General features: G+C 34.1%; 2 protein-coding genes across 2 annotated transcripts; one reads left to right on the forward strand and one right to left on the reverse strand.

Annotated features, from left to right (window-relative positions):
• The first annotated feature begins 6,469 nt into the window (after nucleotides 1–6,469).
• On the forward strand, nucleotides 6,470–7,434 carry LOC106318878 (histone H3.3). Its single transcript, XM_013757034.1, has 4 exons — nucleotides 6,470–6,619; nucleotides 6,736–6,812; nucleotides 6,903–6,993; nucleotides 7,075–7,434. Exons 1-4 carry the CDS (start codon nucleotides 6,548–6,550, stop codon nucleotides 7,243–7,245), a joined length of 411 nt encoding a protein of 136 aa, XP_013612488.1. The 5' UTR covers nucleotides 6,470–6,547; the 3' UTR covers nucleotides 7,246–7,434.
• A 1,465-nt stretch (nucleotides 7,435–8,899) lies between these two features.
• LOC106325884 (galactose oxidase-like) lies at nucleotides 8,900–10,668 on the reverse strand. The gene has a single exon (XM_013763935.1). It carries the CDS (start codon nucleotides 10,666–10,668, stop codon nucleotides 9,004–9,006), a length of 1,665 nt encoding a protein of 554 aa, XP_013619389.1. The 3' UTR covers nucleotides 8,900–9,003.
• Between the last annotated feature and the right edge of the window lie 4,593 nt (nucleotides 10,669–15,261).

Here is a 15,261-nt window from a genome sequence, read left to right on the forward strand (position 1 = left end):
TTCTTCACCACCCAAGCTAAGTCTGGCTCGACCGTGGGTCTTAGAATGTCGAGTTGGTCGGGGAAGACGAGCTTCAGTACGGGGAAATCGGTCGTCTGGTCGTGGTTCCATCCGAAGCTCCAATCGGGACGCACGCGGGACGGCTCGGTCAATGTGTCTGGTACGGTCAGATGAACGAACCTCGGTCAAATTGTTCAGAACGTCCTGATCTCCATGCTGGTTGGCTCCAATGGACTGATCCACGAACCCGGGCACATCATTTAGTATGGCCAAAGTTTGAGTATGTATGACCAAATGATTTTTGATAACCAAGTAATGATCCGTTAATATTAAACACATGTGCTGGAATATTAAAAGTCCAACAAAACAGGATAATTATGAAAGAGAATCAGAAATTCAAAACTTGGCAAGTAAACGGATCTTCGGGTAGGGCGAATGCAATGGTAGGGTTTTTTTTGTCATCTGGTAGATTAATATAAATTTTAAACGTTAACTTACACAAAGCCGGCAAAGGTCTATAACCTTTCCGGAGCCAAAAGCCGGCGAGTTACACGAAAACACCCGGAGCCAAAGGTTTAAACTATATATGCTTGTAGTAATAATATCCGGAGTCAGGTTATATATCCAAAGACATGTATCTGCTTGTAGTAATAATAAACATTACACTTATCTTCTTTTCCTTTGAGCATGCAGATTCTTGGGGGCATTATAATAAGGATCATGTGTGTACCATAAGATGGCCTCTTCGCGATCGGGATATATGGCAAGGTATGTTTCAGCTTTCTCCAACATCGGTCGACTGATAACATGTTTGTACGCCAATCGAGGAGGTCCATAAATGCCATGCCTTCTTCATGTTCTCCTGTGATCATCAGAAGAATAGCATAGATCATGGTTGTTCTTGGCCGAGAACTTGAGATGTTTGAGGCCTTTTTTAGGCTGATCCAATGCGAAGTATTGCTTCACTTCCTCTATAAAGTGTGCCTCAGCATTACGTGTCTTCTATATTACACGCAATACAATTTATGATTATCATTTTTAATACAATTTTTTTAGATGTACAATGATTGGTTTAGTTAAATAAATAAATAATAGTATAAGATAATAATTCCGTCGATTTATTATGTGAATTTATGGTATGATGAATATTTAACGTAAAAGTAGGGATCATTTTAATATCTAGATGTTAGAGGGATCTCCCCTAACGTAAAGTGAATTACTATTCGTATGTTAGAGTTCAATATATGTATGTCAAACCAGTAAATTCAGTTTTGCATTATTTTTTTTTTTGTGTTATGTATTTTTTAAATAAGCTTGATATATAATATATATTAGATTCCTTGGTTCTTTCATTTTTTTTACGTTTTATGTGTTTTATTTATTTTTTAAAAAATCTTCTAGGTATTTCGGTACATGGAAATCAAAGACAATTCATCCAAATTGTTGATGTTTATTTAAGCATATGATATACTCCTAATGGTTATAAAAATAAACATTTTCTCCTGGTTTTGAATATTACACATCTAAAACAGTTATAAATCCCCATTCTTTTGTTGCCATTCCAATCACTTCGATAAAAATTAGTAGGTACCAGCGAATAGAATCTAATGGATTATGGTATATAGATAGATGATGATTTTGAAATCCTAGTGAAGAGATTCTAACTCTTCCTTCGGTTAAAAACAAACTATATGGTCTAACATTATACAGAAGAAGAAACAGACGAGATACATTATTACAATGTAGTGGAGAGAGAGAACTGAAAGTTAAGATTATGGGGCAAAAAGATATTGTATGTTTAGTATGGGGCCGGAAATACAAAGAAAAACAAATCCCAAATTTCTCAAAAAACAATGCCCGTCGTTTTGAGTTTCCAATTTTAACAAAATGAATGTTGTTTTATGTTTTCGGTATTGGAGATATTGTTGACACAAACGTTTTCCTTCTCCTCAAACTGCAATCAAAAAGTCCATGAAACGACGTCATTTAGTAAAGAGACCTCTTCTGAAGTCGTCAGCACCAAATATATCCTCTTCCCATTTTCACAGACAAATTCAAAATCATTAATGGACCTAGAGATTGTTGGTCGTCACGCTTTATTTTTCGAGAAGATTTGATGGCTACCTTTGTAAACTCCCCAATGGCGCTCGTTAACTGGAACAGCCACCGGTACGATGTTCTTCACCTCCTCTCTTCTCTTCCACCTCTGCGTATGAAACGCCGCCGTTTGGTTCCAGACGACCCCGACTTGGAATCGGACCTCGATCACGAGCGCTAACTTGATTTACCGGCGGAATCTCTATCTCTTTCGCAGGTAAGGAGAGAATCTCACATATATTTATACCGAACCCACACCGTCTCTCAGATCTAAACGACGCTTTGAAGACACATCGTGGGAGAGTGAATCAATGGGATTAAACACAAATCCATAACTGGGGCCGTTTCAGATGGAGAGAAGAAACGCAAACGAACTTCATTTCTTCGATACAACCATATCATGGTTATAGGCGATCTTCATTTCTCCGGGCCGGATACTCTGTACAAAATAACAGTCCAAACACACATTAAAAGATCAAAGCCCAGCATGTCACAAACTGAATGCTACGGTAAGTTTCACCATCCCTGGACACGTCTCGCGACAACAACATTCAACTTTCTGACCTGGATCCTATGTAGCGCAACAGGAGGGAAGATAACATCTTTTTATTAGTATAGATTTTACATTCCATTTCTTACACTTTTTAACTACTTCATTTATAATGTTTTGACATCATTTATTTTACATACCATAATAATTCGGCATATTTAAATGAAATTACTGTATTTGTGACAAGATTTCAAAATTTTAACAAATATTTTTTTTTAATTTTTTACATAATCAGTTAGAGATATACATTCATGTGCATGTTCAGATCGGATCTTCCCAAGTTTGGATCGATTCGGTTTTAGTGTATATAAACCTAAAATATTCAAAACTAATGTATCTGAAACATGTTCCAATATTTGTACCAGAAGTAACCATATTAACCGATTCAGTTCAAGTATTTTGAATTCAAACAAAAAATAATCTAAAATAACTAAAAATAACATATTATTCTATTTGATTTGGGTTCGATTCTGATGTATAAGAACTAAAAATATTCAAATACTTATATAATTACTTATACGATGACACATATAAAATATCTCCTATATATTAATTGAGAAACATTACAACCTCTTTTTGTAGTCATGTGTCATCACTATGATGATTCTTAGAATTATTAGAGAAATAGGTTGGTACATCTAATTATATAATAAGCTTTTTATAATACTAACCATAAATCCATTATTAATGTTTTTTTATTATTTCCTTAAATAAAAGTTACGGAATTGCCTAATGTGGCTAAAGTATATATGAAAATTAATAATTTTGAATAATAAAGATTTAAGAAAATTAGTGTATCTTCTATCATATTTGTTTAATTTTAAATTATTAAATAAATTAAACAATCACATTAAACATATAATAAAACTTAGATTTTTCTGTATATGTTATATTTTGAATTTTTTTGAAACGACTATAAATTATTAAATCATTTCACATTCAAATTTTGTGATACATGATTTAAAATTTTTGTTATGACAAAATATAAATGATTACAAAATCATATAAATAAAAAGTCTAATTTAATTAATTATCAAGATTAGATATATATATATATATATATATCTATATATCGTTTTAAATTAAATTATATACCATATAAAATACATAAATATTTTAATTTCGATATTTACTTTGAACAATTTTTTTTTTTGATAAAAGCTTTGATCAAAAATTGACAACTTATTTTAAAAAAATATATAAATTACTAAAACTATTAATCTGAAATTTTTTGTTATTAGTAATTTAAAGTTTTTGCTATAAACGATACAAATGATAAAAAAACAAATGAGTAGAAATCAATATTTAATAGACATTAATATTAAAAATATATTATGTATGTTAATATCATTTAAATTTAATTATATATCCTATCAAATAAAAAACAATTATTGTTTGGATTAATAAAATGAATTTATATGTTCGCACCAATTTTATTATATATGTATTAGTTACTAACTTTTAATTATTTAATATATATTTATTAGTTCATAATATGTAAAAACATAAAATAATTTATATAAATATATTGTTTATCCCGCGAAAGGCGCTAGTTTTAATCTAGCGTTATACTAATCATAAAAAAAAATCTATTCATAAAAAATAAAATTAACAGCCGGACGGGCGTACAAGTCAAGGGAAAACGGCTAATTCATGTCTGCACCAATAGTTCTTGGAAGATTCATACCTATACTTTATCAGCGTGCTAAAACAAGCCTACACTCCTAGGCAATTTGAAATACGTACCTGAAGAACAATGTCAATGGCTAATTCATGCTTTGACCAAATCGGTGTCTAAATCTCCGTTAACGGATCTGAGTCATCACCGTTTTGTCCAAAAATTGAAACGGACCTGTTCAAAAAAGTCCGACGTCGTTCTCTCTTTTCTTTTCTTTTTGGAAAAAGGGCTTCGTCGTTTTCTTTTTTCCTGCAATTATCTTCTTCTTTTCTTCTTACTTCGTCTCTTCTCTCTGGTCTCTGCAATTCTCTTCTTTCTCTGCACTTCTCTTCTTTTTCTCTACAATTCTCCTTTTCTCTGCAATTTCTCTTTTTCTCTGCAATTCTTTTCTTTTTCTCTGCAATTCTCTTCTTGGTTGATTTATATAGGTCACTTTTATGAGTTTAAAAGCATAAAGAATCATATAAAAGTAGGAATAACCGAAACCTTTTCAGATAACATACTAAGAGTATCAAAGAACACCAACGAGTACCTAAAGGAACAAAACATAACTACTTCAGCAGCAAAACATAGATGTTTTAAGAAACAAGAAAATAACACAAAAGCAATACATTAGTACAAGTTTCTGGTCTTCTAAACATCAAAGCTTCGTACACGTCAACATCATACAACTTCAAAGCTTTCAAATTTGCTTTATAATCAGCTTCATTCTGGCTCTCTACCACACTCCAAAACAGCTTCTTCATTTCAGGTTTATTGGGATACAGCTTCCTCAAGTTCCCCTAGATATGCCTAGCACACATTCGGTACTCTACAAGGGGTAACACTTCATCAACAGCTATAAGTAATCCCTAATGCCAAGCAATAAAGCTATTAGAAACCAGCAAAACAATTCTTCATAGGATTTCACCTTCATCTGCTTCGACTCAACACTTTACCTCAGATTTCACTCCTTCCCATCTAGTAAGCTGGATATTCCACCCCCCTTTCAAAGCATACTCTAATACCGCTTCTCAGAACTCTTTCACACTCTCAAAGACTTGCTTCTCTTCCACCTATCATAAGGCATTGGTTATTGATCTTCTTCAGAGTCAGAACATGGGGTGTATCCCTATAATTTTCATTCTCTTCATCATCACCAAACACACCCACCACTGCTTCCACTCTACCATCCTCTTTGCACTCATTCTCACCATCACTCAGACCTCCTTCACACTCATTCTGACCTCCGTCTGTATCACCAGCACCATATACAGCACCATCATTTTGACCACCATGACTATGATCTTCATTCATTGCCTCATATATGTCACTGAAATTCAACAAAGTTTGCAACACATTAATCATTGACTCACAACAAAAAACCCCGAAATTCGAACTAAGACCGACTTCGATGATTAGCTAAGAAATCCTAAAATTAGAACTGTTACTAAAACTAAATTGAAGAACTCACTTTTTTAAGAACCCTAAACACCGATGAACTCAAATTACTTACATCATGTTTTGATTGGAAATGAAGGACCCAGTCTTATGTTTCACAACAAACCAAGCGCTTGATTTTGTAGAGACCAGAGAGAAGAGATGAACTAAGAGGAAGAATAGTCGAAACGAGAAAGAAGAGAATTTACAGGAAAAAAAAAACGAAGTCGGACCCTTTTTTTTTTTAACAGGACCAGTTTCAATTTTTGGACAGAATGGTAATAACTCAGCAGCTGACTCAGATCCGTTAACGGGGATGTAGACACCGTTTAGTCAAAGCATGAATTAACCATTGACTCTGTTCTTCAGGTACGTATTTCAAATTGTTTATGAGTATATGCTTGTTTTAGCACACTGATAAAGTATAGGTATGAATCTTTTCCAAAAACTATTGGTGCAAGCATGAATTAGCCTTTTTCCCTACAAGTCAGTCTCTAGTTCCGGTTTAAAAAAGAGAACAAAAAAAAAAAAAATCAACCTCTCAGATAGTTAAGAAGATTATCCGCCTTAATACCTGAATCAATGCTAACAAGAAACAGACCAATAATACTCAATCACGCGGATCGCCACGTAGGATTAATATTTCCCTCAATCAAATCTGGACCGTCGAATCGCACGTCTTCCACTTCTCCTTAATTAATCTCATCGCTATAAATTCTTATATCTTCAACCTTTTTCTCCTTGAACGAAACATTCGATTCATTCTCTCTCTGATTCAAAGCTCTTCGTTGAGAGAAGAAGCCATGGCTCGTACGAAGCAGACTGCTAGGAAATCCACCGGAGGAAAAGCTCCCAGGAAGCAACTCGCCACCAAGGTTTGTTCTTCTTATATTCTCAATTACGAAGAAAAGGGGATCTAGGGTTTCGAATTCGGCTGGAATTTCGATTCTGATGATTGATCGTGGTGTTTCTAACGTAATTGCGATTACAGGCGGCGAGGAAATCGGCGCCGACCACGGGAGGAGTCAAGAAGCCTCACCGTTACCGTCCCGGAACCGTCGCTCTCCGGTAATTTCGCAAATCTTTTTTCACGGAAAAGATCCGTCTCCGTTCCGTTAGTTAACGGTGTTTGTTTTTTGTTTCTTATTAATGAATCAGTGAGATTCGTAAGTACCAGAAGAGCACTGAGTTGTTGATCCGTAAGCTTCCGTTTCAGCGTCTCGTTCGTGAGATCGCCCAGGATTTCAAGGTAGTTTCTTTGATCTTGTCACTGATTATTATGCTGAACAAGTAATGATTTTGAGATCTTAATCTGTTTCTTGTGCTGTAGACAGACCTGAGGTTCCAGAGCCACGCAGTGTTGGCGCTTCAGGAAGCTGCGGAGGCTTATCTGGTGGGTTTGTTCGAAGACACGAATCTCTGTGCCATTCACGCCAAGAGAGTCACCATCATGCCTAAAGATATTCAATTGGCTAGGCGTATTCGTGGAGAGCGTGCTTAGAAGAATCACATCTCTCATCTAGTACTTTTGATTTCTTTTTGTTTGTTTGTTTGTTTTAAGCATAATGCTTTGGTGTTATAAACCTCTCTTTGAGGCTTAAGAACATAGATGGATTGAGTAATCGATGTTATGACACACTCTATTTGTTAACTCTTGTTTCTCTCTCTATGTTGAGTTTATTGTGCGACACCACTATTCCAAAGTAGAACAAACTCATCATTTTGTCAATATGGTTAGTCTTTAGAATCACAGATATACTATTCGTTAGTCATATCATATGTAGTTCAGGAAGTGTTCTACAAGCCCTTGTGTGTGAATTTTAAGTTCAAACTCATAAAGCATGCACAAGAGCTAACTGAATTGTTGGCTGTCATTTAACACTTATAAACTACCACAAAGTTCTGTTCTTGATTGGAGTATTAGCACAAGGAAAGTAATATTGAACTTCTTATCAAAACGAAATTTGGCAGCCATTACATTCAAAAAAATGAAATTTGGCAGCCAGGAGAACATAGATTCATGATGAGAACTTTGATAAGCCATAGCTTGATTAATATTTTGGACCTCCAGTAATCACTCATTGGGCTGTGTGGTTTTTATGTTTAAGCCCATATTAGATAGTGTATCTGGTTTGTCCCATATTAGATAGTGTATCTGGTTTGTAAGAAAATGGTATCGATTACTATCATCAAATATATCAAAAGGTTTTTTTTTTTTTTTTTGTCGATGATTAATTATGCTATTACAAACTATGAGAGATATTACAAGACGAATCTACAGCCGGCAATTCTACATGACTTATGAAGATTCACGTCTGACTGCATCATCTTCAACCGTCCTATGAGATCCATGTCTGACGGTACTCCTTGCGTCATGCCGAAGATCTCTTATATGTTTTTTTTCAATAGATCTGCATAATTCGCCTTTGTTAGGATTCAAAGCTCAGACCTCATGGTGTAGAAGGATTAATGAACCATTAGTCGAACCACTGGATTAAAGAGGTTTCCACAAATATCAAAAGGTTATCTTCGACATTTTTTTCCCTAGTTAGGAAAAAAAAAAACATTTTTTCCCTTAATGATTTTTCTCATCTCAGATTCTTCCTCTATCCCTCCCCCCTTATTATTACGTCACAAATTCGATGAGCTCACACCAGAGCTTATCAAACTTTTTACTTCAAATGCAAGTGGTGGAGGTTGGTTGCAAATTTGCGTACAAGTAGTCAAACAAGAGAGTGACACAAGTGGAGACGTGCAAGACCGTTAATAATCTAGTTGTTTCATGTAGCTACGTTCCACATAAGTAGTTTGTTTCTTGGTCTTTTTGGACTCTCTCTATTTCTAGTCTTTGAAAATCTTTCTACACTTGTTCACGACTATGGAATCTTTTAACTAAAAATCACGTTTTTCTTATAAGTATTCCCACAAAATATCCGCAAGGAAGGAACAAGTTTAGCATCTATCTCTTGCCCACGACATCAAAATTCCATTTGCTATAATAAAAATAACAAAATTTAAAGATTCGTTTCATTTATTCATGAAACTTTCACATACCACTTAAGTATCAAATATGAAACATTACCAACTCAGAGACGAAAGAATCCCATTCACGTAATTGTATCCAAACAACAATCTTATTACATACATTCCCGCGAAATAAATTTTGATCACTCAAATCAAAAAGTATTCAACAGATTTTTTTAAAATAAAAATTACCACACACACGTAGAACAAACTATAATAACATTGACAAACACATTCACTGCAACCTTACCCAAATACCTTCACTCGGTATATCTTGGTTCACAACAAAAGCCATGTAATAACCAGGTGGTGCAATGTTCTTATATCTTGGTGCCTTAACCCTAACCTCATAAGTCCACACTCCTATCCTCACTAACTCAACATGATCAAGAACCAAAAGTCTCTGACTCATCGAGAAGGAATGAGAAGTAAACGAAGGAAACACCATCGTCACCTTAACCGGACTTCGCACTCCTCCTATACCGAACACCATAAACCTCAGCCTCAAGATTCCACCGTAGTTAACGGTAGAGTGTGATAAAAGACTAATAATCCTCGGACGTATACTCCAATACTGAGATTCCAAATACGACGGAGAGAAAGCTTCTAGCCTAAGCTCCGTCGGGAAAAGAACGTCGGTGAAATTATAAAACTGATGTGGGTTGCTTCCTCCGACAAGAACTCTACCGTCACGGAGTAAACCGGCGGTTGAATGGTACATTCTTGGTATAGTACTAGGATTCTGAACTTGGAATCTCGAACCGACCGGTTTATTGGGATGATAAAGGTCAGGGTTCAAAACCGGTTCACGACCTAGCTCCCAACCAGCAGAGCCTGATGAGCCACCGTTAATTAACAGAACATGTCCGTTAGGTAAAAGGATCATATCTCCCATTACTCTCGACCTAGGCATCTTCTCGAGAACCCATTGAGGTTTATCATCATTGATCTTGATTCTTGCACACGTGTCAAGAGCTTTGACAAAAGTGTTTTTATATAAAGCGAGGAGGTATGATCTTTTCGGTGCACCGCCGCACACCAGAACTTCCATCTCGACAACCTCAGCTTCAAGGTTCTTGATGGGGAGAAGAACAGCTGAACCAGTGCTCGGATAGCTTCTCGGATCGCCTCCAGGGATCTTCGGATACGTTTTCACGACAGTGTTCTTATTATAGTCTAGCAAAATGGCTTTGTTGTTAGCGAATATGAATAAGTTTCCGTCGCTGTTGAGGAAAATGAAAGGGTAGAGATTGTTTTCTTGTCCCACATCGTAGGTTTCGGACAAGAACGGTAACTTGTAGAGACTTGGAGCTTTTGTCTTAGGGAAGAACTCGAAGTTGAACTGGTTTCGACCTCCTACTATGATCTGACGACCATCTGGAAGAACATGATTCGTAGCGTACCATCTTCTTACGTTAAGTGCGTTATCAACTTCTGTCCAATCACATGACTCGTCGTCGCAAGGATAGAACATTCTAGCTTTACGTTCCCCTTCTTTGTCTCCTCCCGTCTGGAGGAGAGCTCCCTCTCGAGTGACTCCTCCTGAGGAGCACCATGTGTTTGATTCAATGATTAAAGGACGGATGCTGTTAAAAGCGACGTCGTATTCGATGGAGTGCGCCGAGCAGTCACGTTTGGAAACGACGTCGTTTGGGCTGTCGCGGCAGGCTCCGCTAGGGAGAGAGATTTTTGAAGGACCGAAGTTGGAACGATCGTACATTATGACCCGGTCGTTGATGAGGAGTTGTGAGTGCATTGCTGAGATTCCGACCTCGTTTAAGAGAAGCTTCCATGTTCCTCCGGCGCCGGATGCTACGTTGAAGGAGAGGAGGAGGAGGATAGAGAAGTAATTGAGTTTGTTGACGTGGGTGACGATTTGAGGTTTGGCTTCTGCTGCCATTTTTGTTTTGGTTGTAATATTGAGTTTATGTCACGGGTGGTTCGGTTTTATATATTTATTTCTAGCTTGTGTGGTACAATATTAAACGATCCATGAGGTGTAGTTTGTAGAAGCATGGAAGAAAAAGATCAATATTAATGCCATGACGTAAATAATGCATACTAATTAGTAACTCCCGCCATTATTCCAAAATAATTATGCCAAATTTACTTCAAAATTTAATTATTATGACAGCTTTCGTTTCCCATTTTGAAGACTGAAAACTTAACAAATCTAAAATTTCGATGATATAAACCTGAAATTCTGCCATATTGTTGAATTTTTGTATGACATAAATTTCTGTGTTTTTCAAAATTTCAAAATTAATCTTAGTTGACTAACATTAATAAAAACGTGTTAACTTAACGTGTGTCAAATCTTCATCTGTACATAAATAAAAATATGTTGGAAAACTTGAGAACAATCGTTTTACAAAAAAAAAAAAAAAACTTGAGAACAACATTAAAATTAATATGAAATTATATGATTTGTATATAAAATAGAAAACTAGGTGTTTCTCTCGCTGCGGACATAAACATTTTATAGTTACTTATAAATACATACATTAATAATTAAAAGACTATAATGATAAAACATTATTTATATTTTCATTTGAAAATTATTACGTATTCTAAATTTATTGAATTTTTTTTACACTATATTAATTATTAATAAATAAATCTAAGAAGTCACTCAATATTGTATTTTCAACTATATAAGATTTAGAATTTTATTTGATTAATATTATAGAGATGGTTTTTTTTTACTTTTTATTAAAATATACTTTTTTCAGATAACAACACAATATATATAGAAATTATATATTTTTTGTTTAAAAATCTTTTTTAGATTTTGGATAATTCTTCTTATTATTGATTTTAATCACTTATCTAATCAAAATAATTTAAATTCGTATTTTGTTTTGTAACTAATTTATATATTTTATTCATTAAGAGTATAAACAATATTAACCACTTTAAGTTTTAACGTTAGAGCTCGAACGCAAAAAATCACTTCTCAAATAATAGTATAGATAACCAATATCATTTATTTTAAAATATGTAAATGTAAAATTAGAATATATCAGAATAAATAAAAGGAATCCAAGTCCCACATTAGATATTAGACAAAATAAAATCTGATATATATATATATATATATATATATATATATATATATATATATATGGGAAATTGCCAAAAATACCATTTTCATGATACCACTTTTCAAATTTACACTAACCAATTTTACCATTAAAATTTTAATAGAAAAATAACCATTATGTCCCTAATTAATTAAACCTACAATTATATCTAAACCAACTATATCTTCTTCCTGGATGTGAGAATCCGGCGAGCTCCGGCAAAGACGACGATCGGATATGTGAGACGTCGGCGATTGATTTTGTGATGAAAGCGAGGACACTGGTATGAGCCAAGTGAGGCATCTGCGCCACGATTGCGATAGAGTGGTTCGAAGAGAAAAATGAATTGGATCTGGCCGGACAGATATTTGATGAAGGTGACGATTTCTCCGACGAAACTGACAAACTCTACAAGCTCAGACGAACAAGACGATCTCTGTGATGAACACGCGTAAGAAACACTAACGAAGGTGATTTGATAATAGATGGAGATTTTCGTCTTTTTCTTTATTTTAGCTTGATTTCTCAAAATTGATCAGTTTCTACGAAAGGAGACGAAGTTTTTTTCATGAAGTTTTGAAATCTCAAATTTATAAAACCTTATAAATTTATCGGTGAAGAACATAGTGCTTATATATTATGGTTTTTGATATATTTTGTTGATCCTTTCTACTTTGAGTATTTTTATGTTGAATATACTTTTTTCCTTCTCTGATCCATATATTCTTATAATCAGGTTATGATTATCGACATATGTTCTGTATGTGGAGAATGGAACCTAATACATGGAAGTCATTCATAATTGATGATACACGAAGATCTCTTCTTGGTATCATTTGTGAAGATATCTGTACAAAAATTTGATTGAGGTTGTTTTAGAAGAAGTAACATCATCTTTTAACAAACTTCAAGAGAATGAATGATTTCTTCATCTATGTGTAACCATTAAGGTAATCATACGGAACTCTTTGCTAACATTTTTTTTATAAAGGCTTATTAATTAATTTTACCATACTTATTAGCTTCATGTTTTTATGTTGTAGAGAGGAACATATACATTTCCTCTTATTGAATCAAGCAAGGTAGTAACTAGTACTCATGATTTGCTTGCTGAAAGTAGTAATGCCCTTGAGATGTTTATAAGACCTTATAAAATAATTGTGTATATGGAGGATCATTACTGCAAGTATTTTGTAACTGTAACAAGGATACATATATGTTTGACGTCAAAAGTTTCAACATTAATTGTTCTCAATGGATGGTATTATGTGATTGGTAGCCCTCATGAAGCTGAACGTGTCTAGATAGAGATGGAAAATATAGAAGTTAAGCATGGTGTAGTGTCTTATTCTAGCCTGATATCTTGCTATTCAAAAGAAGGTAACTTGAATAAGGTGCTTTAACTTCTCTACCAGATGAAAAAGAAGTGTATAGAGCCAGATAGAAAAGCGTACAATGTGGTGGTTCACACTCTTGCCAAAGATAGGTTTGTCTCTCACTTTGAGGTGATGAATTTGATTAAGGCAAAGGAAGAGTAGGAAGGGATGACACCACACATTTTAGCTTACAACTCTCTCATCAAACCCCATGCATGGATAAAAGAACAAAAGAGGCAAAGAACAGAGTTTTCCCAATGATACACACATACCATGCCTTTATGCGGATTCTAAGAAAAAGAGAAGATACTTTTAAACGATATGCCGAGATGAGATATGGGTTGGGAATCAACTATGGATTGATGGATAAGTTTTATAGGTGGAGCGATATGGATATGTACCTTATTTGATTTTTGGATAACAGAGGGATAACACATGGATGAAAATGACAAGTCTAAATTAACCTTATTTGTTTTTTGGATAACAGAGGGATAAAAATCCTAAAATTATTTGAACCCAGATTTATAAAGGGTTATAATTTTTCCTAAACTCAATATTCACTATCGAAACTCTTTCCCATAGATCAACATGTTCTAAGCCAACCTTTGTTGATTTTTTTTTAATAACAGAAAGAACAAATTGTTTTATAAGCCTTTCTAAATAGTTATAGATTCTTATGAATAATTTAGAGACATTATAGAGGCATGAAGAAATTTACTACATAAATGGTTTATAAACTCTCCATAAATGATTAATAAGCCATTATAAATGGTTTCTAAACTTTATTAAAACTTTTATGAACTTTATAAATGTCTTATAAACCGTTATAAATTATTTACATACCTTTATAAACCTTATAAATTATTTTACAAACCTTATAAATTGTCTTATAAGCGTTTCTAAATGGTTATAGACTCTTATAAATGATTTTAAGACCTTCTAACTGATTTCTTTTATAAACATTTATAAACATTTATAAACGGTTTATAGACTTTATAAACTTCTTTATAAGCCTTTATAAATAGTTTATATACTCTTACAAATAATTTATAAACATTTATAAATAATTTAGAAACTTTATAAACTGTTTTTTTATAAACTTTACAAAAGGTTTATAAACTCTTATTAACTCTTATTGATTATTTAAATATTCTTGTAAACCCTTATAAATTATGTTACACACTCTTATAAATTGTTTTATAAGCCTTTCTAAATGGTTATAGATTATTATGAATGATTTAGGGACTTTATAATTGATTCATAAACCTGTATAAACCTTATAAATTGTTTATTAACTTTAATGTTTTCATAAACATTTATAAATAGTTTATTAACTTTAACGTTTTCTTAAACATTTATAAATTGCATATAGACTTTAAAATTTCTTTTATAAGTCTTTATAAATTGTTTCTAAAATTATCTAGAATCTAATCAGACAACATTCACCCTTTAGTTGCAACATAGACTAGAAGAATACAAATTGTGTAGAGATACTGACTCCGAAAAAAAAAATTAGAGGGCAGGTTGTGTAACAGCCCGATCCCCCGGCGTCCGACCGGGGTTATTGAAAGGGCGTTATGGACACGTGTCTACTCAATTAGACAACCATATGTGTCCCGTTACTGGTCCCAAGATCGACGGACACATAACCTTCTTTGAAATACCGTCACACCCACATCCATATACTTCTACTTACAGTCCTGCGCACAGGGAAATGGAAAGGGAGGGATGAGCAACAAGTTACTCAGTGAAGTGACTCTAGACCAGCCTGCCCGCATGACACTCTATACTACTCTATGCGGGAACTAGGGCTGACTAGCCACTACAATCAGTTGATGCATCTTAACATTTCATATCATCATCATTTATTTCCACACATTCAATTCTGTATATTTCTAACAACCTAGCGATCAATCAGTACAATGATCTCACTCATTGTCACACATGTCAAACCATAGACTTAACTGATTTGACATACAAGACCGACTCATTCGTATGACACCTTTAACACCCAGATACCCGACCATGAACTAA

Source organism: Brassica oleracea, chromosome C2 (genome assembly GCF_000695525.1).
Source record: "Brassica oleracea var. oleracea cultivar TO1000 chromosome C2, BOL, whole genome shotgun sequence".
NCBI lineage: Eukaryota > Viridiplantae > Streptophyta > Magnoliopsida > Brassicales > Brassicaceae > Brassica > Brassica oleracea.

Coding starts and splice junctions, on each gene's coding strand:
- LOC106318878 (XM_013757034.1), top strand. CDS start 6,548: ATGGCTCGTACGAAGCAGACTGCTAGGAAATCCACCGGAGGAAAAGCT. Junction 6,813..6,902: donor CCCGGAACCGTCGCTCTCCG/GTAATTTCGCAA, acceptor TTAATGAATCAG/TGAGATTCGTAAGTACCAGA. Junction 6,994..7,074: donor AGATCGCCCAGGATTTCAAG/GTAGTTTCTTTG, acceptor CTTGTGCTGTAG/ACAGACCTGAGGTTCCAGAG.
- LOC106325884 (XM_013763935.1), bottom strand. CDS start 10,668: ATGGCAGCAGAAGCCAAACCTCAAATCGTCACCCACGTCAACAAACTC.